The sequence below is a fragment of the Notothenia rossii genome, assembly GCF_949606895.1.
Source record: "Notothenia rossii genome assembly, chromosome: 4".
NCBI lineage: Eukaryota > Metazoa > Chordata > Actinopteri > Perciformes > Nototheniidae > Notothenia > Notothenia rossii.
In genome coordinates, this window is record NC_136902.1 from 77,964,556 (window position 1) to 77,991,503 (window position 26,948).

General features: G+C 40.4%; 1 protein-coding gene across 12 annotated transcripts in view; it reads right to left on the reverse strand.

The window, feature by feature from the left end:
- dock10 (dedicator of cytokinesis 10) overlaps positions 1 to 26,948 on the reverse strand; it is a 60,230-nt gene that overhangs the window by 24,825 nt on the left and 8,457 nt on the right. For 5 of the 12 annotated variants that reach the window (XM_079676591.1, XM_079676590.1, XM_079676596.1 and 2 more), the window contains exons 1-6: positions 14,205 to 14,637; positions 7,496 to 7,615; positions 4,475 to 4,564; positions 3,110 to 3,192; positions 639 to 711; positions 211 to 336 (exon numbers count right to left, since the gene is read on the reverse strand). In XM_079676591.1, coding sequence (XP_079532717.1) covers positions 211 to 336; positions 639 to 711; positions 3,110 to 3,192; positions 4,475 to 4,564; positions 7,496 to 7,615; positions 14,205 to 14,363 — 651 coding nt within the window. In that variant the 5' untranslated portion in view covers positions 14,364 to 14,637. Of the gene's footprint in view, positions 1 to 210; positions 337 to 638; positions 712 to 3,109; positions 3,193 to 4,474; positions 4,565 to 7,495; positions 7,616 to 9,991; positions 10,150 to 14,204; positions 14,638 to 26,948 lie in introns of those variants that run through there. The other 7 variants (XM_079676587.1, XM_079676592.1, XM_079676597.1 and 4 more) reach the window with 5 other exon arrangements.

A 26,948-nucleotide genomic window follows, 5' to 3' on the forward strand; every position in this document is an offset into this window, starting at 1 on the left:
AAGTTATAGACAACAATGTATTTAGGGTGTGTGCTCAAATGACCCTAAACACAAAATAAGTGCATTTTTGCTTGAAAATCAAACCGTAATGTAGATGATGCCGTGTTATTATTACAAAAACATGTCATTAATAAGAGTCACACTTAAAGTTAAAACATGGGGGGCAAGTGAGGGTCAGGGTGATAAAGGAAGATAGAAAAAGTGTGTCACCCGAACAGTGATGCTATTGTTGACGGTGCTGTTAAAGTTCCCTTTGTAGAGCCAGCCTGACCGAAACACACCGATCCCACCTCCACCACCTCCCCCTCCTTTGGACGAGGACAGGGATGTTGTATCCTGTAAAACATAAATATGGTCAGCTGAGGTAACATTAGCTCTCTGTTTATCCCTCTGACAAAGAGGAGCAGATGATCAATAGTGAAAAAGAGACTTTCCAAGACTCATTCTATCTTAGGATGGCTATTTGTCAGTCAAATGATGTTCATAAACAAGGTCCCACTGACCTGTAATGAACTAACTGCACTCCCAAAGTATGTTTTAACAGCTTTAAGGCTGTAGTAAACTAATTTAAACAGGATGTATTGACTTTGTAATGCATTAATTCTAAAAGCATTTGTCAGAAGATGGTCATTACTGACCTCATCCTTGTCAATGTCTTCATGGTCGATCTCAAAAGAATGTGACGGCAGCTTCTCAGCTTTGTACAGTTTCCTATAAAGGAATTGGAAGAAGAAAAATGTTGAACTCTGATAATGAAATATATTGATGGAAAGAGAAAATGATTTCAGGAATGTAATTATTCCACTCTATTTGAGTGGTGTAAATGAGTGTGGGTGGCTCCATCGTTCTCTGTCAGGAGTCGACAATAGGTAGTGCTCACTTGATCCCTCTCCGCTGATTCCAAAGGCCGACCTGTCTTTGTGTGCTAGCCAAGGGATAAAATGCCTTTGTGTGTGTGCTGTGAGCTGCAGACAGCTAGGCTAGTCTGTGAAGGGTAACACTGGAACAACCCTTCGCTGACAGTCACACAGTCGTAAAAGCAGACTGAAAAAAATCTCTTAAGGGGACTATGTTTAGAAGATCGCTGGTGATTGTAGGCTGGCCACTGACAGAGAAATGCTAATACTGGCCTGCACAGATGAAAAACGCTCCACTTTATCTCAGTGGTGACAACGACACATATACAGTAGCTGTAGATTCCCATTGTATTTGGATCCCCTGTATTGTGCATGCAACTTATAACCTGAATGCCTTTTGTTTATGTTTGGTAAGCTTGTCTGGCTTATAAACAACACTTATAACAATAGGTTTAATGCTAGATCAATTGCTGCAAAAAGACAAGAAAATGTGCTGTGATTGTGCTATAACTTGTATTTAAGCTGCATTTCACTTTACAGTTCACCCTGGATGTTAGTTCAGAGGTCATGTGAACTGACTGAAAGAATACAGTGGCAACCCATGGGACAAAAGAGGGACATTCCTGTGGTTGAGAACAGTCACTGCAGGGCGGCTCAGGGTCAGCCTCACTGGGACGGATACAACATCAGTTCACTGACAGCTTGATTTTGATAAATGAGCGCCTGAATGAATGGGTGCCTGAATGGATGACTGACATTTATAAAAGATATCGAGGGAGCAATAAAGGTTAACATTTGTTAGAGAGGAATTTCCTCTCCAACTCTGACTCTCTTTCTCACTCAACACCTGCCAACATTTTGTTCTTGTTAATGAACTCCCACCTCAGTGTAACAAATTGTGGTTATTCTCGATGTTAGGGGCGACTTGTGGGTCTCATTGTAAATGAGGGAAAATATCCAGCATGTGTTTATTCAAGTGAGTAAGTCAAACAAATCTCAAGCCACGTTTTTTAAACTTCCAATCAGCATCTCCAAATAACATACTGAAACTGTACATGAGAATTTTGTTCATGTAGAATCTTAGGCTGGGTAACGTAATTATGCAGTACTTGTGGCAAGCTTGAGTTTTTGATACAAATACAAAAAAGGTAAGATTTCAATACCTTAAAAAGATAAGTATTGACAATAAAAACATTGTAATGTTAAATCGAGATTCCTCTAATCCGAGAATAAGTAAAAAAAGATGATGAACCTGAAAGTGCATCAAAAATCGATCCAAGCTCAATATGCAGCTCTATAGGAGGAACCCAACAGTAGGCCTCTTGATTATGGCAAAAATCATAATCTCGATTATTTGGGTCAATAATTGATATCACAATTATTAAAAACGATTATCCATTTACTTTGAAAACGTCAATTTATTGGAGAAAAACTATTTGAACAGTATGTTTTTAACAGTTGATTACCCTAAACTTTAAGTATAATTCAACTGAAAAACCAATAATAAAATAATAATAATTTTAAAAAAATAATCGTTTTATTTCGATTACGTTGTTTTCGTAATCGTTGCAAGCCATAATCGTAATTGCGATTAAAATACGATTAATTGAGCAGCCCTACCCAACAGGGCAGTACATGTTATAGAAATGGTTTTGAAATGTTGGTAAAAGCTATTGATTGCTCTCTTTTCAAATGTGAGAGGAAAAGATTGATACCCCGCTCATATTTGTAGGATAAACAGGAAGCCACAGCCATGATGATTTTTTTCACTTAGCAAAGATTAGCTTGGCACTGCAAGAAGAAAGCAAAGTCCAGCACAAAGTTGGGTTTCAAAGTGGGTTTTGCGCCAATATATATTCTGACCAGATGTAGTGACTTCCTGGTGTCTCCAATGAACTCAGGAATCACTGAGCCAGGGCAAAAGGAGGCTTGCAAACAAGTCATAATCAGGCTAACTATTTCCCTCTGCTTCCAGTGTTAATGTTTATTTGTATTACCTTTTTTATTTAACGTCTTATTTCATTAGCAGAGGCTCTTTGTTCAGAATAGGTATATCACAACAAAGAAACAAGATACAACTAATAAAACCAGTGTTAATGCTAACCATATCCTGGCTGCAGCTTCACATAAAGTAATATAAATTGTTATCAATCTTCTAGGTGAAGTATATTTCCCAAAATGATGAACTATTCCTTCAGGTACAATACAGTAGTTTACAGTAGAGGTTATCTAGTAATGTCAGAGTGTATTACCTGGGCAGCAGGCGGTAGTCTCCAGCGTACTCATCATACTTGAACTGGACCACATTTAGGTCGGAGTTGTAATACTGACAGGCCTGGAGGAGAGGAAGGAGATTAAGTTTTAAATATTAACTTTCTTTTCTGCCTCTCTGGGAGACCTGTGGCAGCAGGAACGTCTGCAGACAATGTAGAAAGCTACACCACAGTGAGAGTAAAGCCATATTTCAGCTCTCCTGAGGCCTAGTCACTGATGTGCAGCCTGGGATTTATCATTAAAATATCTAAATTATAAAAAGCAACTGAATTAAGACTCTGTCCCAAAGGAATCTGCAAATAAAGATATCTGTACATCTTAATAGATTTCTTGTCTGTCTCAAGGGTGGAAATAGTACTCTGCTGAGAAGGTCGTTACGGCTCACACACACACACACACACACACACACACACACACACACACACACACACACACACACACACACACACACACACACACACACACACACACACACACACACACACACACACACACACACACACACACACACACACACACACACACACACACACACACACACACACACACACAAGTCAGTTTCACATCCTCTCGTGTCTGCTTGTTGTATGCTGTGCACTTGTTTTCCTTGATCCATTTGTTAGAAAGATCTTGATATTTTGTTAACAAAGTCACAAATGATAAACAGACGAAACATATTATCAGCTACAACATCAACATCGGACAGGATAGCACACACACACACACGCACACACACACACACACACACACACACACACACACACACACACACACACACACACACACACACACACACACACACACACACACACACACACACACACACACACACACACACACACACACACACACACACACACACACACACACACACACACACACACACACCCACACACACACACACACACACACACACTAGTCTGCATTGAGCTGTGACAGTACTGTCTGGGGAGTTTCCGTCTACTCAGGACTCATTTCAGATGGACCTGCCACAATCTCAAGGGCTCAGTTGAGAAAGAACATATGATCAGACACACACACACACACACACACACACACACACACACACACACACACACACACACACACACACACACACACACACACACACACACACACACACACACACACACACACACACACACACACACACACACACACACACACACACACACACACACACACACACACACACACACACACACACACACAGCTCCACCGGTGTCAGGATGTCCTAAATTGAGAGCCTAAAATGACAAACCTAACCACCGCCAACCGAAACCTTTTATATTCGACAGCACAGCGGTCCTGTACACACACTCACTGACACACACACTCCTTACCTGTCTGACCAGCAGACATTCAGCCTGTAGTTCTGCCCCCTCAGGAACAGTCGATTTGAGAGTGCGTCTCTCCTGAGGCACAGTGGATACCTGGAGGGTTAAAAAAATTGAGAAGGGACCGTTAAAAAAATGCTACTTCAAAAAACATATTCTTCAAAGGGATCAAACAATTACCACTAAAAAAAAGTAGTAAATGTGCTCTTACACAAAGAAAATGTCATATTCACGTATGGGTATTGTTTAGACATTAACTACATTGATTACAGGACAAGATGAGTGAGGATCTTGGTGGCTCAATAGGAAATCATCCATTCATCAATTCTAATTTACATCCAAGCCACTAATGGCTCTCAAAGATATTTCACTCAGTCTAGGACATCGTTCAACAATTAAATCATTTTTCTAAATGAAAATGAAAGTAACAAATTCATGACAAATAAAAGAAAATAAACTCAATCAACACACACACCAGACCTCCACCCAACTGTCAAATCAAGTTATTTTACTTTTATATCCCATTATAATACATGGGTAATGTGCCTTAAAGGGCTTTTCAGTCTGTACAGCATATAACATCCTCCATCTTTAGATCGCTGATTCCCATTAGGAAGAAAATGTACAGCCCTTCAAAAAGGCCGTGTTGGCCCAACAGACTACACTTACAGTATGTTGTTTCTCTTTTAATGTCACCCAACTGTATACTAGACTATGCTTGTATAATAAATATATATAGTCAGATTTAAATATAAGGACTTACCAAAATGCCTCTTAACTCTCACTGGTAAAACTAACCAACATGAAAATAAACAAAACTTAAATACTCTGATCGACCCCGTCCATTGTTAGCCATAATAGCTCAAATACTCTAGGGATGGCTATGGTCTCTCGGTGGTTCACCAGTTTGTTAAGATTGAATTGTTCTAAAGAAATTAAAACCGTTATTTAAATTGCGATGACATTTTGTACAGACATTCATTGTCCTCACTCAGAGGATGGTTCACAGCCATGTGGCTCAGTTTCTTTAATAGGCAAATCACAACAGAAGTTATCTCATGTCCCGTTTAATCTAGAATACAGGCTTTGGACGATCAGAACTGCTTATCATGCTTTATAATGAGCAATGATTTGAGAGAAAAAGCAATACTTATTGGGTATTTTGATGTAATATTCATTCATTCCTTCTTACAGAAATAGTTTTTTGCCAGCTTTATTGAAGTGGAGATGAATAATACAAATCAAATGTCTTAATATGTATTTCTAAGCAGTGATTACACCTACAACTAATATCCTTACCCATTAAACTTTAATTATGCAAAGACAATTGTTATGGTTTTATAATGTATATTCAAAAAGAAATGTTCTTCCCAGACTTTGATTACACAACCCAATCAGCATGCTGGAGCGCAGCGCTCACTAACCAACTGGCAGAGAAGCCGATCTAGTAAATGCCTTTTGTGCATTAGCAATACTCCGGCAAGCCACTTTCACTTACAATTATGGAAATTGACTTTAGGCTGCAGAGACAAAGAGAATCAGAGGAGATTGTGTTGCAGCCAGACAGAGCTGGGAATCAGCAGAGTCAGCCATTAAAGCTACAACTCCACAAGCAAACATTTCCCTTTACCACAAGCAGCCAATTAGTTCATGTTAGTGTGAGGTGGATCTGTGTCTGCAGAAACGTATTAGCACGGTAATGAAAGAACTAATGAACAAAGAGCTAAAGGGAGCCGGGGAGAATAAATTGTGGACCGTAATGAAAAGACCACTATGTTGAACATGCATGATTAGTGTGAATAAGTGTGTCGTGCCGTAAAGGGGAAAATAAGTAACACGTTGCATTTTAACAATGTTCTATTTCATATTATGATCTGGAGAGTTGTACAGAATGTGTTCAATATCAAACCCAAATGACTATGTAGTAACTATACATACTGTCATGTATGCATGTTATACATTAGTGTCTTAACATTCCTGTTGTCTTCGGGTAAAATCGGACGTGTTTCTAAATATTTATTACATGATAAGAGTGTATTTCATGTCAATGCCACAAAAATAACACGGATGGTTTCACACCACCTTCTTCGCAAGGACAGATTATGATCACTATTTCTTTTTTTTTTATTATGTGCGTTTCATTTAAAGGTAGGGTATGTAAGTTTGAGAAACCGGCTCGAGATCGCAAGAATTTGAAAATACAGGACCGGAGAAAATCTGCCACTTCCTTACAGAGCCCCTCCTCCAACACACACAAACGTGCACATGACCAATGAGGGCACGAGATAAGTTTGTGCACAGATGGAAGCCTGACAGGCAGGTAGGCCATCCAGTTGTTTTAGCCGGGCCGGCTAAAATGATTGGTCGTGCTTTTTACAGTACTACGGCTTCCACAGATGACATTTTTTATGGATTTGTTGTCAAAGCACTTCAGATATTCATTGCTATCAGGATGTTAAGAGCATTCCATTGAATATAACAAAAAGTGTATCTCGAGCCGGTTTCTCAAACTAACCTACCCCACCTTTAAATGTATAGCATCTGGCGTCATTATGTGATGCCCTTAATCTGTGTCTGTGACAATCCATTAAGATATATTCCTGTGATCTAAACTATGGTGAAAAAAAATCCAATTGTTGGCCTTTTGTTAACTCAAACATTGGGTCAAATTTACGGTCCTTTGACCAAAAATGGCAATAAGATAAGTAAAACTAGTGTTAATGAGTTGGCTTTTAATGTGTAGATCCCATTTAGGGGATCTTAGTTATACTATACAGTATGCTGTCAAAACAATCAAACCAGGAAAATACACAGTTAAGGGGAACACAAAGGTTCAAATGTCTATATCATGTAAAATACTTTCTGAAAATACGACAAAGGAATTTATAGATGTGAAAGATTTCTGACATACAGCTCCACGCCGGTCAATCAGGATTCACATTCGACCGAGAACCTTATTTTCTGAATGCATTACCCACTGAAACCTCACGTAACCCATACAATACAGACACATTCACACACACTTACTGAGAAATCATTGTCGGGGAATAGGAGCAGGTCTCTGAGAGGGTCTTCCTTCAACTCATCCCCCAGTTCAGAAAGGACAGCCTCATAGTCGAGAGGATCGATCAGCTTTGGCTTCTCCTGCTGCAAATGGAAAACACAGAGACATTTGATTAGATCATTCATGTAAATTAAGATTGTACATAATTGCACACCTTGGTGCATTGGTAGAGGATTAAGACTCAATGTCAATCCAGTTGAAACAGATGAAATGTTATGTAAAAAATGTATGTGATGTGTATAAATGGTTATGCTAACATATGTAAATAGATGAACTCAGACAATTCCTAACAAGCATCAGGTATGATTTCTGTGAAATGGCAAGAGGGGTGGCGTGGGCAAGGGACTTTTCTCTTTCTTTTATCGTTTACATAATTTGTATCTGTGTATATATGTCCCAACTAGAAAAAAATAAAAAGTTGGTCACAAAAAGTAAACAAAATGCTTCTCAAAGTTTCTTAGGAATTCATTACTCTTTTAAATGACCAGTTATTGTGAAAGCAGAAAAAAAGCCTCAGTATAAATATAGGGTTATTCATGAACCGCAATACTGCAGCCTAAATACAGCACAAGTATTTTTAAAAGCAGTGTCCATGACAACTAGTCATGGCATTTCCTGTGTTTTGTGATGACATCATTAGGACCTAAAAGATTGGTACAGTAGAGGAAGTGGCCCTGCAGCTGAAGTGAGACTGTGAAACACCACACCTTAAACACATGTGTGTGAAGAGTAGAAAGAGCTTTCTTAACCGACACACTCAGATACAGCTCGATTTCTCAGTAAATTAAAACCTAAGCATTCAGACCCACATATACTGAAATGTGATGACCTCAGACTTCGAAATACTACATTCAGGATCCACTGATCAACAGTCACTTCTTTGTGTGAAGGCCCATTTTACACACTTAGTATACAAACCACTGAACTTATAAAATGATGGTGTACACATCAGACAAAACAATCCATGACACACTAACATGTTTTATATTCTCAATGAGATTCAAAACTATGTTGAAGAATGATGTAACGTGTCAATGAGTCATACAAAAAGCCAACCTTTCAAACATGTGTTTCACAGATAGCGGCCAATGGTTTGTTACTTCTGTCATTCAGAGAATAGCAACAGAACAGCAGAGCGAGAGCTGCAGCAGGCTGTGGGGAGGAACGCGGAGGAAGTAATGATCTTTGGTTTGGTTCACATACACACACTGCAGACCGGGGCTTTTACCCACCACAGCAACGCTAACAGTCAGAACAGGCGCTCTTGGCGCACAACCAACAGAGAGCACAGAGACATGAAGGACATATATAACTGAACACATGGGCCATCTGTCTAAGCACTGCCCTGACCCCCCAACCTGTATGCTGTTAACCTTTACCCCCATTACAAGTTGTATACTCCACAGTTAATTTACAGTGCCATTTCTTTAGTTTTCTGTCCCTTGTCAGAAATGTAAAACTGATTAACAATCAACCTTTTCAACAAAACAAGATTTGCATAAATTGATTATAAGCACACTTAACAAGAGTCATCATAATTGATTACTCAATTAAATTAATTAAGTTTCTTCAAGTTCAAGATTTGACATCTTTTCCCTTTTTCTTGTTAATGTAAATCTTAATTGTATACATTTTAATTTGTATTTCTCTGGATGGTAGGAAACAGCATTTGGATCTCTCTGTCTTTATCACAGAGGATGACAATAAACTTTGACTTTTTAGCTGTTGTCAACGTGAGCTGTGAGAAATTGTGATTGTTTTTTTTCCCATTTATATCTATAATCTTAGACAAACAATTAATCAATGAATTAACAAAACACTCAACATATTAATCAATAATCATAATAAAAAAGTGTTAAAACACTGACAACTAATGGGTCAATAAAAAATTGCTTTTCTACACACCAATCATTAGCAAGTGAAGCACACGAGACACAGGATGGAATAGGCAGGCGAGTACATTAAGCTTGAGGTTTTCAAGCGTGCATTCCGACTCTTCTTTGACCCATGTGATGTCAGTGTTGATGTTTCAGGGGAAAGTCTCAGGCTTTCCCTTCACGAGCTGACATCTGTCATCCACAGCAATGTAACATTAGCTCTGTGAGGTGTGCATCATTAACACACACATCATTGAATCTGTTACCATTGAGTATTCACTATTGTCTTCTATCTCTTACTGTCACAGACTTTCTAAATGTCATGTGTCAAAGGTATTATTAATAAGAGGAGTAAATGAAGCACAAACAAATTTAAAATCATTTAAGTATATAGGGCACTGACTGTAGTCTATAATCATTAAAGCTGTATAAATGAATGCAAATAAAATGATGACTATTTTTGACAGCATATAAACACATGGAAGTAACTGATTAAACTGTTGCCACGTGATAGTCAATCACTAGCAGTTTAGCGTTGTTATTGATCGTAAATTAAATCGGCAGAGACAAAAAAATACATACAATACTCAGCCGGGAGAAATCCGATCGTACTCTTTTGCTCTTTATTTTCCTCCTGAAGGTAATTTTGCTCCTGAAGCTCATTGCTGCTGGTAAGAAAATGGTTGAAGCTTAATTAAAAGTGAACTAAACAAAAAGGCATGTGCTCTGTGAGAAGCAGAACTAACACTGAGGGATTGTGATTTTGTGTCAGTGCACGTGGATCTAGAGGAAGTCGATGTTTGATGTCCAACACTCACTTCAGCGCACACACATATGCAAGAACACACTCGCTGAAAAACCCCTGCTAACGAGAAACTAACCCACCAGACACTCCAGTTTCTACACATCATGTTCTCGATGCCTTTACTTTCTGACTTCTATATATAACTATTTGTGTAAGTGCAATAGACAAGATATTTCATTTACGGTTGATAGTACCCACACTACAGACACAACCCCTCTCTACACATAACATATCGTCTACTCACACACACTACAAGTCAACTCTAAAGACCTTATCTTGCTCTGTCCAAATGTAACAGCTCACCGTCAGCCCACAAATGCACACACATATATAAACACCACACCACCATCAACACACAATCAACTTCCTGTTTAAAGCAAGCCTGTCATCCTCATGTACACGACACTGTGTATACAATAAGGCACATAAAACAAAAACGTATAGGTTTCCAATGTTGCTTGATCAAATGTATATAAATGCATGCCAGACCATATAAACGCACCATAGCATTGTATCTATTTTTAGCCTGTACAGACCTACACTTCCCCCTGGATTAAACCATATAGCAGAACAGAGATCTGTGCAAGGGGAAACAACCCCTGATGATAAACTGTGATACCTGCACACATTAAACATAGGGAGGTGGCGCCATTAGGCTTTTTGGGAGCATGAGTTAATTAAATATTGCAGTAAAATCAATGTACTGCATTATTCCAAAAGAGAAGACATATTGTTCACTTAATATATCTGTAGTTTTTTATTTGCATTGAGGTTTCTGAATGTTATGCCTCCACCCTAATGCAATAGAGGTCAACGGATTTTCATTTAAAATTTGAAATAATTTATACAAAAATTGATTAAAAATCATAATCCAGGCGTAGAAACAGTGTCCTTGTTTGACTTTTGATAATCTACAGAACCAACTGTAAACATTATAGTGAGTATCTTTGTTAAAAACTAGTTCCTAAAGAAAGTGTGGGTTATCCAGACTACATGGTTTCTTGGAAGAGTGTAATGCTATGTGCTGTTGTTAAAAGTAGGTGGAGTTATTGACAGTTAGTGACAGTTAGTTTTGGTCAAGTGATGTGAAGTGACAAGGTTTTGAGGTTAAAGTGTAAAACGGTTTCACACCTAATGGAAATGACATGTCAAATACAAAGAGTGTAAAATGCAAAAGCTGGTCCTGTGTTTCCCTCCGAATTAGCATCTTTTTATTTATCAGAGACATGAGAGGGTAAAACAACAATCTGAAAGTCTACCAGGACAAGATGTTTCTAAGCATTTATCTTAATCTACTCTGTTCTTCATTTAATAATCGTTAATAACTCTTTGATGTTTTGTGTTTGAGACAGTTAATCATAATTATGCTCTTTGCACTGCGCTCGCTCAAACCCATTTAACGAGTGCAGCTCAGCCTCCCTACCTCCCTCCCTACCTACCTCCCCCAACCATCCATCCTCTGTTCTGCAGCTGCCTCGGCAGGCTCCATCCCTCCATCCGTCTCATTTCATCAAACGTCCTCAGCAGCACACTCCTTTATTCATCCTTCCTTTGATTATCTTGGTCTCTTTCCTGATCTCTTGTTCTCACCCTATTAAACATCCCTTTTAACATCTCTCCTTCACTCCCAGGCTGCTCTGTTTTTCTTCCTCCCTCCCTCTTAGCGGGGGTGAGATAGAGAGGGTGTTGATGTTGGTAAACTACAGCTGTGTGGAGGGCACAAATAGAGCACTACACTGGTGGCTCACAGCGTGGCTTTCCTCCAACATAACTGTGAACTAGAAAGTGAGACAGACGAAGACAGAGACAGAGGAGGATGGGTTGGGGTACTCAAAGAAGGAGAGCAGAATAAATCAAGCTCGGGAAATGATTAAGACAAAGAGGGAGAGAATTCACAGGGTTCAACTCCTTGCACGTTATGTGCACAAGCTGGTCTGTGTCATTCTCAAGCACAGATTTAAGGGCTTATCATCCTGTTAAAAGGAAAGATGTGCGGAAAGTGTGACGGAAGCAGAAAGAGGGGGAGTTTGGATGAAGGAAACAAATGTGAAAGGTTGAGGGAGTATAAGAGAGAGATGAATAAGGGGAGATAGGGGACAACTGGGACAGTAGAGAGGAGAAGAAAGCAGACAGAAGGCATCTGCTTTACATCATTAGAGCAATGCGAGGTCTGGGGAGGGACGCATTGGGACTAATGGGGATTCTTCTAAGAGACGTTGCTCCTCTGATGACTGTCTGACTTTCTTGCGCTCATCGCTTCTGGCAGGCTTATTTGACATGTTGAGTAGTGGTGAAATTAAAAAACGAAATGTCTTTGGCTTCTTCAAAAACACACACTACAGTTTTTTGTGGTTTTGCTGTTGACTTTTGACATATATTTTAATCTGTGGGAAGGCCATTACTCAAACCCCAAGGATCCGTCGTTCCATCGTGAATCAACAAATAATTCCCTGAATTACTCATGTTGTCAATGAAGGCCAATTGACCAAGCAGCAACACAATATGCCAAGAAGCCAGCAACAAGGAGGATAGAGACCAAAAGAGAGGTCAGAGGATTTTCGTTCTTTCTCTGACCACAACTTCCAAACATTTCTGCTGACGAAAGTTGTTGAAGATGATTGTGTCATTGGTTTCATGACAACAAATTCAAAGGGCTTTCTCAACAGTGGTAAGCACTGAGTTAAGAAAGACTTTCATGTCCTGTTAAAGTACCTTTCCCATAATGTCTGCATGCTGCCACGTTCTCATATTGTAACGATGTTATTCAATTGTATGCAGATGACATACAACCCAAAACCTTTTTCACAAATCTGGGCTGGACATGAAACTGTGACCAACTACTTTAAGTTACTAAACAAAATGTGCTTATTCTTTCAAACCATGTTAGCCCGGAAAATTGTAGACACCCTGGCATTGTTTCAGCGCTGATGAATGTCTTTCTCTGATTTGGGAAAGGCTTAGTCAGTGCATTCGTTTGTAGTGAAGCCTAAATATATCAGCACATTAGATTACACTTATAGTACAAGAATCAGCAGTTTAGCATGACTTCGCAGTTTAAACTATTATGACTCTAGCTTGCCACAGAGACCAGAAAAACAGGCACCAGAAGAGAGGTTAATGGAGGGAAAGAACTAGAGAAGGAAAGAAAAAAACAAAGGGGAAACAGAAGGGGCGAGTGTAGAGGGCCCACTCTGCCAAAACTCGAACATTTTTTCCACTGGGCTTTCAGAAACCAGGGTCTTTCTCGGAATAAAAAGCTGGCAACCATTAGTGGATACAGATACCAAACAGATGTACTGATTGACCTGCAAAGAAAAATGTTTGACAAAAGGTACACATGTTCTTTTAAGTGACTCATTCATCGATATATTCATCCAGTCATTCATTAATTCACTCAACTATGTAACCCTCATCCACCATTTTATCCAATCCCGTTTGAATAGCTATTTTAATCGTCTTCTCTCTTGGCCATATGCAGAGCAAGCAGATTTTTCCCACAGAAATTAGATTCCTCATGTCTGACCCCACCACCCCCCTCTATTCTCCTCCCTCCATTTCCGCCCCTCTGCCTCTCAGCTGTGAAGAGAAACGAACAGGCCCCAATCATTGATCATACATCAACCTCAGCATCAGGGAGAGTAAAAAAAAGTATGCTTGTAAGAAAAGGCACATAAAAAGTATGCTTGTAAGAAAAGGCACATAAAAAGTATGCTTGTAAGAAAAGGCACATAAAAAGTATGCTTGTAAGAAAAGGCACATATGTAGAGAAAACAATATAGAATGTCACAATTAATAAACAAAAATGTATACCTAAGGTGCTTTTACCTTGGCTTAAGACATAAATCCATCCATTAATGCAAACAAGAATATACACACATGCCATCCAAAAATGATGACATTACTCCAGACCCACATACTGCCACCCCCTGTACCTGCCCACGCATGCATAAGGTAGAAAGTTAATGGAGGGTTGGAGGTGCAGTAGGTTACCATTACTGTGATGGTCAGAGGGGATGTGGTAGTGGTGTAACCCTCTAGGGTTGGAGTGGCAGCTTCCAATGATATCTGGTCCTGTCGCGAACACATGTGACCGCAGTCTGCACCGCCCACTGAACGTAGGAGTAGGACAACACTGGCCGAACAACCCATAATCCTCTGCTGTCGTCTCCTAGTCCAGTGTGATTCCGTCCAGCAGTGTAGGCTTCACCTGAACTGAGACTCCTTGTTTATCCTAACCTGAACTCAAGTGCCTGCCCTGATGACACAGTTCAGTCCAGATAGCACCTGGTCCAGCCAGTGGTGTTGTGATCTGTTCAGGCCCAGTAGGATATCTGAGGCTCCATCCTACTGTCCTCTCTGGTCTTCTTTCACTTTAACCAGTCCTGCTTTGCAAGCTTTCTGTTTCTTTCCTGCACTGCTCTTCTCCAGTCTCCAGCTCCTAATGTTGCTGTTGCTGAGCTTACACACTGGCAGCCTTACTTGGCTCTCTCTCTCTTTCCCTCTCTCTCTTTCCCTCCAATACACCCCACACGCATACACACACACACACACACACACACACACACACACACACACACACACACACACACACACACACACACACACACACACACACACACACACACACACACACACACACACACACACACACACACACACACACACACACACACACACACACACACACACACACACACACACACACACACACACACACTGACAGCAGCTGTGCACGGTTCAGCCCAGCCCGACTCACCGAACAAATCACAGTCTGCAATAGCTGTCAGCTGACCGGAACCAGCTGCTGCGTGCACGCACACACACATACAAACTTACATCATTTTTCAGATTTTCATTATGCAGCACTCTTCCTCACAATTTGTCTCTCAATCACACGTGTCCTTTCAAGTGGCCAGATCTGCTGGCTGGGCATTTGTGTTTAATGGACTCCAGAAAGTCGGTGGAAAGCAAAAACGCTGTCCCACACTTTGATTTGGTCAAATAAACTATTGCTTTTGTTTTACGAAAGTGTATAAAATGTGCATATTCATGTGTTTGCTAGAGGTACAATCAGGTTAATGTTCAAGAGTGGATGCTGGCAGAGTGTGTGTGCAGCTCTGGGGTTGAGTTGGGGAGTGGTGAGAGACGCTATTGAACGAAAAGTGGATGGTAATTGGGGAGTGGGTGGCTATAGATGAAGCGTGCACTTGGAGTTTTCGGACTGTAGAGCTAACATGGGGAATTCCTGCAACTTTGGTTTAGCTCAGAGACTGCAACAGGATACTGACTGGGCTTTTGGCTAAATGAAACTCATAAAATGACATTACATCAGATGTGCCAGTGACAATTACTTTCACCGCTCTAATTGTTCTCATGTCACAGTAACATCTGGTCTTGCTTTATTCTTCATGTTCCATTTTCATTGTGTGTGGCTAAATGGAAAGACAGAAAGCAATGTGCATTCGAGACCAAAATTATCTTCACATGTTTGCAGCCATTTGAAATCCTTTTCAATTGAACATTCCCAATGTTGTCTTCCTGCGAGTCGTACTTGCGGAACAAGAGGTCGGCCAATACATAGATTTGGAGAAAAATATTGATGTACATTAGGACCAGTTTTTTCACAAAGGTTTCTTGAGGGACATTTTAAGCCTTGACTTTGGGTAACTGTTCTTTGCCATCTTTGTCAGTCTCTGGAATCTTAATTTAATTTGGTTAATAGGGAGGAGGGGGAGCAAGACGGGACCAACCCACATATCAAATTGAATGTGACAGGTTGAGACTGTCAATCAATCGAACACTGACGGAAAATATCGTCAATGGAACAATGGTTGTCAAAATCACCAATGCAATACACATTATAAGAAGTTAGAATAACTTAAACTTTAAAAAAATATATATAACAATTTCATGTATTAAAAGTTATTTTTCAAGGAATCGGCATCCAGAAGCTACTGTATTAGAGAAACTACACATTCTTTATGTCAACACTTGTGTCATTATTTGAATTGGTACAATATGACATGACATCATAATCTTGTCATAATCTTTTCCTTTTAAAATTAAAAAGTATTAAGACAATTATCAGTTTAAAACTATTGGATTGGCTAAAATAATGCAGTGTCAATGATGAAAACAGTTCTCTTTTCTCAGCCATAAAAGGTTGATGCTTTGGAGATTCATGGTTTGTATACATGATCATTGGTGACTTAAACAATGTAAGGATGAAAAGAGTAAGTAGATTAACACAAATAAAGTAAAACGTGGAAATGCAGATCTCAAAGCATCGCTGAAACAGATATAGCTAGTAACCCAAGCCTAGGGTCATTTAAGGTAATGCTTTACATATTCAACCTATAATAAACTACATTATAATTTAGTTCTACATCACGCATTGTTTTTAAAGGCTGTCGGTCGATTGGTCTTCAAGTGGCACATAATGTATAGGCAATGACATTTGCCCACTCTCAGCTCCCTGCAGAGAGTAGGAGGTAACCATGGTGATGTTGTTAGGTCATGATTAGGGTCATTAGTGTCCGTGTCTGCATGACAGAAAAACCCACCCACCACCCACATAAACACTCATTATTATAATGCTTTACATAGCTAAATATAAACAGCCCAACACAACCAGACACACCGAAAAACACATTTAGGCATACACATACTGTATGTACACATTTTAAAGGAGATTATAGTGAATATGTCCATTGAATGTTCAAAGTAAAGTAAAATTAAACCCACCCCCATCCCCTCCCTAACACCTCCGAAAACAATTACTTCACATTAAAAGCTCTGCATTGCAACATGCCATATAACAGCAGCTAAAACAGACAGAGCCCACAGAGATGGGCTTTGTTTGTATGCCAGGCCTCCACAATGGTCCTGTCATGAAAATATGCCCACACAAACATGCACTGTAGTCTCCAGCACAGTCCCCATGTTACACAGCTAGCGTGGCGTTGTGCTCTCATTCACCCCGCCTGCCTTCACATTATATCACCACGCTGGCTGCTGTGAGTATGTTTCTATCCACATTTTGAACTGGTGACATGAAAGCATTTGCAAGAGATTATCATAAAATAAGATTATTTGAAGAGAGTCGAATTGAAGCTCATGTTACATTAATGTTACTATAAATGAATTTTGTCTGTCCACACACATTATGAGGAATCATCAACCCTTGACATTTCTGACAGTATATTGGGGTACTCTAGCATTAAGATAGACAGCATTAATTTGCTGGTGCTTCATCTTCATTGGCTTTCAAAATTCAGAAAGGAAAGCAGGAGCAGATTATTATACTGTGCAAGATTTATTTGGTTGTCTTTCACTTTATTGTTATGCACACATGCAAAATGGGCAATAAAGAGTAAAGACAAGTACTTATTTTTGTTATCAGGAGAGTTGCAGTCTGTTAGTCTAGATGTATTATACCATCATCATGCTAGGATGAGGCCTGATCGCACCATAATCATGCTTTATGTTTGTTGTTATGCACTAATCAATCAAAGTTGCCTGCAAATGTACTATTTTAGAGAAATGTAGTCTTATGCAGAGGCAGAGTAGGGGGTTAATTGAGGAGAGCCTCTTTAGTTACAACCTTCTCTGCATTTTGTAATTGTTTCACTCCACCATTTTTTTTTTAAATAGAAGTAGAAGGAAAAGTGAATTTAAAGCAAAACACCCAAGGCAACTTTCAGTGAACGAGGTGGTGAGTGTTGAATAAGTGATGAGGACATTGCACTTTCATGGAAGAGAGTGAGGAAACCGCCCTCTGTGGTTGGAGAGAGACATGGAGATGGTACAGTGTAAAGCAGCTGAGCTCCCAGGACACCTGTCCTTTAGTGAGAGTCGGTTAGGAGACTGCTGTAAATAAATCACACAATGAAATGGAAGAACAAAGCTGTACAAGGATCGTGTCCCATGCCCAAACACCGCCATGTACACAATGAGACGGGATAATCTGCTGACTCCTTTTGTTATTCCTCTGTCGCTTCCTATTTCTTCTCAGTTAATCATGTGCCACACAAAGATCTAATTTCTGAACTACCTTGGACGCATAATAAATGCCAAGCCCCATAATTGTATCTTTAGTTTCATGGGTTATTTATTCCAATTAATGTTCAATAAAGTAACTGATATGTAAGTCTTATTGCTTAGAAGTTTTGCAGAAATCAAAACTGAGCCTTTTGTTTGAGTAAATGGAGAAACAGCTTGGCCAGTGTTATTTTTGACAGTAACTTCATGCAAAAGAAAGAGGAAATAATATACTAGCAACATAGATAATAAAAGAGCCAAGTCTGGTTTTCAATTAGCTTTAAATGTCATAGAATAATTCCAAGAAATAACGTTTTTTTTATTATAAACTTGCTGTAGTTGTAATGAATGAAAATGTAAGTAGTATTACAGTGTTAGCTTATTTGAAGGGAGCGAGTTTGGTCATTTAGTTTTGTAGATTCCATTTTTAAGTGCAAAATATGAACATGCACTTTTGCCTAAAAACTGTTGCATGCTCACTTTCTTTCTTACAAATGTAATGAAAAGTGCAGATAAACCACCTAAATATGTTCTTGTTACCCCACAATGGTAAGCTTCTAAGATAAAAAAACAAATCATTACACACAAGGTAGCTTCAAATATACTATAGAGACTCACACGGACCATTACATTTAAGCATTAGCATTTAATTGTGAGCACCTTTTCTATTGCTTGGACCTACAGTATGTCTGAGTATGTGTCCTCTTTGTGCTCACCTTGGCTTTTTTTTGTGATTGGGGGTTTCACTGTGTGTAAGTCTGAACCTCTGTAGAGGATGACATCATCGGGGTGCATAGGGCAGAGAGCTGCCATCCTTAGTTGAGTTAATGTTTTCCAGCTGTGCAGCCTCAGTCTCTACAACCCTTCTGTTACTCTGCTGAACAACACTGGCGGTGACAAAGTGGTGGTTATGTACGCTAGATTTGCAGAAGTGTGATGCGTGTGTGCATGAAGCATACGCATGTATGTTAACTATTTAGACGAACATAAGCTGTTTTACTGACTTCGATTAGCTCAGCCAACTAGGCCAAGGAGGAAACCACAGTCCATTAAACTCCTGCACACTGCCTTGTAAGCAGTTAGCTCTGCTTTAGTGAGGTTCCCTGCAGCGCTGCAGGCTGACTCACGGCAGCGCTGTTTGATGTGGTGCAGAGCTTCACAGAGTTTACTCGGGAAAACACTCTCCTGTTCCCATGGAGACCACAACAGGAAGGACGCTGTCACTCAAGAGGGCTGGGTTCTCAGTGACGGTTTGGCCCCATGGCACTCACAGAGCAACACGAGGGGCACAGAGGCACCCTCTTTCTGGCTGCACCCCCCCCCCCCTACTCTTAAACACAGCACGCACTCTTACAGGCTGCAGTCATCAAGAAAGTTTACTGACTCGAATAAAAAAAAGAAGGAAAAAGAACGGAGCAGAAGAAGAAAAATAAACTCATGTCCGAACACCTTAAGGTCAAGTTAATCTAAGGTCATTTTCTGACAAACTCCACTGCAAATAGTGTATGAAATACGTTTCAATCTGATTAGTTGGGCCAAATTTAGCTCAAGCTGAATGATTTTTGTATTTGAAGGGATCTTTTTTTCCTACACTTGTGTATTGTTAATATTGTTTCACATTAATCCTGATGTGCTGTTTGCAGTAAAACCTCAGCCTGCAGATGCAACACCACAGCACATGTTCTCTTGCACAAACAGGAAGACAGACTAAAGTCTAAAGTGAGTTTCAGCCAGGCACCCCTAAGAATTGATAAGAAAAACATTGCAATACAAATCTGTCTGCACTATGTTTGACCTGTACCTGTTGTCAGATGTTTTTGTGGTCTTATACTTTTATGTTATTTTCCTGGCTTTGAGTGTTTCATCATATTGTATTTTTTGATGTTGTTTCAGGTGGTTGTATACATTAATGGCGTTACCCTGCTGTGCTGCAGCTGTGGAAAAATAGTGCTTGGAAAGTATGTGCTTTTCAGTTTCATTTTTTCTGTATCTGAAGAGTCTCACAGAGCAGACGTAGGACTTTTTCTGTACTTTTGTTTGACCTGGAGGGGCTTTCATGATTAAGATTTGTGTTGGTTCTGTTGCTCATCCAGAGCTCTTGCTCTCACTGTCACTTTTCTCTCTTTCTCTTTCACATGTTAGATGTGTTGTCGTATTTACCTTCTCTGCGAACCATTGCCCTTCTAAAACAAACACTGCAGACATATTTTCATGAGAGAATGCATTTGCAAATATGAATCAATTTGATCCATTTGTACAATCTGACTGTAACAGGATCATGTTGTGAACCTGAAAACTGTGAAGTATCTCTTTCCCTGGAGGTGTTAACAGGAAGGACAGAGTTCAGCGCCACAGCACTCTGCCAATGCCATCTAGTGCTGAGAGCCGGACACAGCAGGCCGTGTGGAGGGTGAGAGGCTGGCACCCTGCTCACCTCAGTGCTGCAGTGGCCCTTACAGCAACATCTTTGATGAATGACCTCCAGGAGGCGCTCTGTGCCATAGATACTATCTGCTCCTCTGGTTTATTTAGAAAAGGAAGCTATTAAAATGTCTTTAACTGAGAACTAAAGTCCTGGGGCAGGAGGGATGTTGGGGGCGGGAGCAAGAGAGGGGAGATGAGACGGAGAATGTGGGAGAGAGGAAGTTGTTAGGTAGCAACTGCCGGGAAAGGGGGGGCATTGTTAAACATTTCCATTCATTTTCCTTACCTCTTACTAAAAGTTCACCCATCTAACCAAACAACAACAACCTCAACGCACCTTCCTCGCAGAAAATTACTTTCAGTATTTCTACTTTCAATATTAATTTAGTGGGGATCAAAAGTAACAAAATAGATACACACACACTTGAGTTCATGGAAAAAAGTATATCTGCATCCGTTCCTTATAACAGAAGACATATTTAAATGTTATGTAATCAAGGAAAGAAAAATTGAAAGCATACATCCATTTGTCTTTACAAACCTTAATGAATAAATATGTACATTTTGTTAGTTGGACCACTTTTGGACTCCACCTATATGAAATATATGTGGAACTTTGTACAAAGACACACAGACTGGTTTAAATTACACATCAAGGAAATGGTTTTGGAAACGGTTTCGCTGAGGTATCAGTGTTTCCCCTATATACAAATAGTGGCGGCGCAGCACCGCTGCTGAAATATGAGCGCCGCTGCTAGGGGGCGCCAGCCATGTACCCAAAAAATAAATAAAAATGTTTTAACTTCTTTTTTTTTTTTAAATAATAATAAGTGGCGACCTTTTTTCATTTTTGATTGTTTGTTATGTAGATTTGTAGTATTTGTGTTACTGGCAAAGGCGACACAGGCGGCCGCCTAGGGCGCCAGATCTGGGGGACGCTGCGCTTGTAGCTCTTGGAGGGAAAAACATTTTTGACCGTTGGCGCTCATCCAAAGGTTCGGCCTTGATGTAACAATATTCATAATTAAGTAAATGTAACACCCTTTTCACCCCGGTTACACGTTTAATTTGCCCTGTACGGTGGGCGCTAGGTTAACTAGGTAAAATAAGATATGAATGAACAACAAAAATAAAATAAGCTACATGTATTTGTTATTGGCTATGGTAGGTTATTGGTTATGTTCACATACTTATTTGATTATTAAAATGTAAACCAATCTTTTTCATATGGGTGTTTTAGAGTTGTGCCCCCTAGATCAGGTCTCTAGTAATTGTGTGCTCAAAGTGCACCAGATTGAAGCATTTTACTGTAAAATGTTCAAAACAAAATCTTCCCGGGGGGGGGATACCCCCGGACCCCCCTAGAGGATGTGACGTCCACCTCCCAATTCAAAGATGCTCATACAATACTGAATACATTTGAAGCCATTTTGACATCTATTACCTATGTCAATAAGTTTTGGTTTTTGCAGTGTATTTGTCTTTTGTAGAGATTTTTCATTTATTCTTTACACATAAAATGTCGCCTAAAATCTCACCTAGGGCAGCAAATTGTCTAGAACCGGTCCTGGTACTAGGCCTCAAGAGCCTTTCTTGTGCTGGCAGACACATAGAAACAAATTGGCGGGGCGCACTTTGCACGCGCACACACTAAAAAATTCCACGCGCTCCGCGCTCACATTGTGCTGGGCCCACGTGCCTTAGCACCGCTGCTACTGTATGACTCCATCCTAGGGGAAACACTGGGTATACTTACAAAGATGTTGATACATCTTGATGGTTAAATTAATACTTTGGTAATAGTCACACTCATTAAATGCACGCCATTTGCTTATTCATTCTAAACTGTTATTTTTTATTAAATACAAATATATTTTATCAGGTTTGGGAAGGTGGACTATGTTTAGAGTGCAGTGACCCAAATCCAATAAAAACAGACTTCCAAATTCCTTTATCTCAAACACTCTTTTTAACTTGGACATAATGGCAAAACAAAACAATAAAACTGCAGCTTGTACCTTTCTACCTCCCTGTTTTTTCTAACGATAATTCACAAATTCATAAATAACCTGGCCTGTGAGATGTGAAAAGCTAAACACTGCAATGATCCAGCATCCATTCAGGAGCAAGGGCAGTAGATGTCCACACAGCAACTGTACTGTCACAGAGCCGGTGCCTCATTAATTCATTCTCCCACGTGGCATCTCTCCATATCTCCCTGCTGTCCCGCCCCCCCCTCCCCCTGTCCCAACTCTGGCCTCAGCAGTCAAGCATAGCCGGCTGAGGTCACCGGCTTCTTAATGCATTCTGCAATATATATTTACAATAATACCCATCCTTTATGAGGTGGTAATGCTTATGTTGGTTCGCGCAGACAGGGTACAGGGCTCTTATGTTGTTTTTTAAGGTTTCAATGAGAACAACAGATGCAGTCAGCTCACAATACAGGAAAGGTTTAAATAAATAGCAGCAAGCAGAGCAAAAGAGCTTTTACTTAAAATCGTGATTTATTCATCCAAGAGGGAACATTAATTAGAAACAGAAAAATACCCTTTGCCAGTATTTATTCATTCATCAGAACCTGATACTACTGGAAAAAGTACTGCAGCTACATAATAAATACCACTTGAGTACAGTGGCCAATCATTTCTCTCTCAGCAGTGCCATGTATCCGTTGTTTCTCCAGTGATCTTATCTTGGCCATTTATACAGCTGTTAGGCCTCTCCTGTTTCCTGTACAGGTAAGACAGTCTCCAACACTGAGAAAGTTCACAGACTCCTTCATGCTGGCCAAATCAAACTCAGAAATACTGTACTTAAAACTCTCCTCAACTTCCACAGCATGCCGGAGCCTCTTGACACTCTTGACAAACCCAAACTACTCCTCGGGCAATTACGCCTAATGATTTCTGTTTCCTGTAGCTCTGTTAGTTTGAAATACGTGTCCTCACTCTGAACCTGCCATATTCATCTTAAATCATGTCCAAGCCAATATTTACTTTTATGCAGAAATGCCAGAAACACATACCATCACAATGCATGGTCATGAGCTATGTTAATGCACAGTCACGTCCATCCAGCCTGAGTGTAAAATAAATCTTAAGACTTTATGCCAACCCCCTGATCCACACCCTCAGAGTGAAGAAAAAGCCAACTAGAATGTCTAGTTAGCAATAAATAATTCAGTCCTGACGCCTACATGTGACACCTACACAAAGCCTACATGTAACCTCTATGTAACCTCGACACCAGCGCTAACTACCACCAGACGCCCACTCAGCACAGCTCCTTCTCCCTGAGGTCCCAGTTTAGGCCGAGGACGCAGCTGTTCTGAAGACTTTTCTTCATGTGTTTTCATATCTATTATTCCTTACCTTCCCCCCCGCCCCTATCTCACAGACTCAAAACCACTCCTCTGTCTCCCGCTCTTCTCAGTGCTTTTTTCCCTTTCTTATTTCTTTTACAGATCCCCTTCCAGCTCTTTGGCTGACATTTAAGACAAACACAATTTGTGTACGCACACCAAAACATACAAAGCCAAACAGACGCAAACATTAAGCCGTAGAGAGGCAATAAATCAAAAACAGAAATCCTACAAACTCCTTCACTCTAACATCAGCAACCACAAGAAAGACAGACAGAGATCTGAGCACCCTGACCTTAACTCTCTTCACTTATTGAGCGTTTTGGCTCCGGGTTATGTTTCCCGTCGGACACATGTCAGAGAGACACAGTCAGGGTAACTGGCATCTTTGAGAAAAATATATTTCTACTCTTTCACTCGACAGATACAACTGTGTGATTAAACACTGACCATACACCCTTAAGTTCTGACAGTCACTTTACTTTCAAGAGGAATCTCTCCAGGAATATTCTGGTAAAGATAAACAGCATGTATTGAACTTCCCAGGTTGACTTACTACTGTTTGTCCTGTTTAATTTGGGGAAATACCGTAAACACTTTATTTGCCTAGTCTTGGAAGCTAGCTTAGCTTAGTTTATCTTAGCTTAGCTTAGCTTAAGGTAAAAACTAGAACACAGGGGGAAAAAGCTAAACTAACACCTGCAAGCATCTCTAAAGCTTTTCAATTAAATAAAACATTTTATTTTTGTTGTTCAGTAAACACAGTTGAGATTCACTACCCATTGGCAAACGAATATTAGAGCCCTGTTTTACACAACAGCTTTTAAAAAACCCTAATCCTTTACAGATACTTTACTGCTGGCTGTCCGGTTGTTTGAACTTCTGGTTAGATGCATTTGATCTTTTGTCACATCCAGTTAACCTACCTTTAAATTAAAATGAATCTTAGTGCATTTAAGTTAGAACCAGATTCCTTTCGAGCATGTTGAGAACAGCAATATCTTGAAACTATAGGCTTTTTTTTAGTCATTTATCTTTTGCAACGACAAGTTATGCCAGCTATGTCTTCTTGTACGCAGCTACTTAAGACAACACAATATCTGTAAGTGTAAACTATCTGTTCTATTTCTGGCAGGGGCCCAGGCTCTGCAGACATAATAATGTGTGTGCATGATTGTGTGCACTTTTATCTTTGGGTATGGATGGATGTGGGTAAGTACAGCTGGCGCTGAAATTAATAATGGCTACTAGTTTCTGCATCTTTCAGTTTTACTTTCGGAAACCATGGCTAAGAGGACATACACGGACGGACAGGATGATTGGCAAGTCAGCCGGGTTGATCAAAGCAAGGAACAGTTGGAAAGACGGCGGTGAATCGCACACAAAGATCTTACATGTCTCAAACATGTAACAAATACACAGTTTTGTTTTAAGATTTATATCTTTGAGAAGACAAATGAGACATTTCCTAATTAGATAGTGCGCTCTATCTGTCTCACCCTGACCAGCCGGTGAAGACAGTTAATGAGGGAAAGTCCACTTCACTTTTGACTGCCACACAGTGTGTATGAGCGTGTGTGTGTGTGTGTGTGTGTGTGTGTGTGTGTGTGTGTGTGTGTGTGTGTGTGTGTGTGTGTGTGTGTGTGTGTGTGTGTGTGTGTGTGTGTGTGTGTGTGTGTGTGTGTGTGTGTGTGTGTGTGTGTGTGTGTGTGTGTGTGTGTGTGTGTGTGTGTGTGTGTGTGTGTGTGTGTGTGTGTGTGTGTGTGTGCAGATACAACAGGGCAAGGGCAGCAGGGCATGGGGGTCGGACGGTAATGGCAGTAACATATTCAGGCCTCCTACTCTGGAATGCAGAGTGAGGGAGAGACACAACACTGCAATTCACTAGCAGAGAATCACTGAACTATTCTTAGTCCAGCATGTGAAGTGGACCCCCCCCCCCCTTCTCCCCTCCCTAACCCCTTCCCTGAGGGCCGTGAAAAAAAAGCCTGGATGGACGAGTTGACGTGGTGTCTATAAAAGGTACAGGGCAGGATGGTGAAGCTGGATGGAGAGCTTTACAAAAAGTGAGAGAGAGGATAAAAGTTAAGCTCCAGTGAGGCAAAGCTCGGTCAGCTAAGTCTGAATGGAGCAGTTCACTGGCTGTGAAGCCTCTCCAAAGAGTCTTTTGTACACGTCCATTGGCACAATGCATGGAGCCCGGGGGACCTCTCTCTCTCTCTCTCTCCTCCTCTCATGTGACCCCACACACACACACACACACACACACACACACACACACACACACACACACACACACACACACACACACACACACACACACACACACACACACACACACACACACACACACACACACACACACACACACACACACACACACACACACACACACACACACACACAGACTTTTCCAACCTAGACTAAACAGACCTTTTGTCTTAATGTACAATCAAACAACTGCCAGTCTGACACTACAAAATAAAAAAAATGAATTTCCTGTGCTCACACCCAGCACACACACTAGTGAAATCCCTGCACAGCCTCCCGCAGAGTTCAAACAGAGGGGGAATTCAGCAAGAGACAGTGTCGCTAGTGACAGTAGCCGGCTTGGATTTGTTTTGTTCTCTTTGCTTTTATTTCTCTGTCCTCTCTGAATGAGTCATTGAGAAGATGGGGACAGACATACACCAAGCCTTGGCAGTGCACGGTCCTACTGTTATCAGGCAAACATGGCTGAGTCTTCTGCAGCTCAGTCATAACAAATGTCAAAGAACTATTCATCTCCTTTAATCCCTTTCTCTATTCTCCTGTCTGCATGTGTATACACACACACCCGGTACAATGGAAGCATTCACTCAACATGACAAGGAGTGAGAAGCAAAGAGCAGGGTGAATGTAATCCA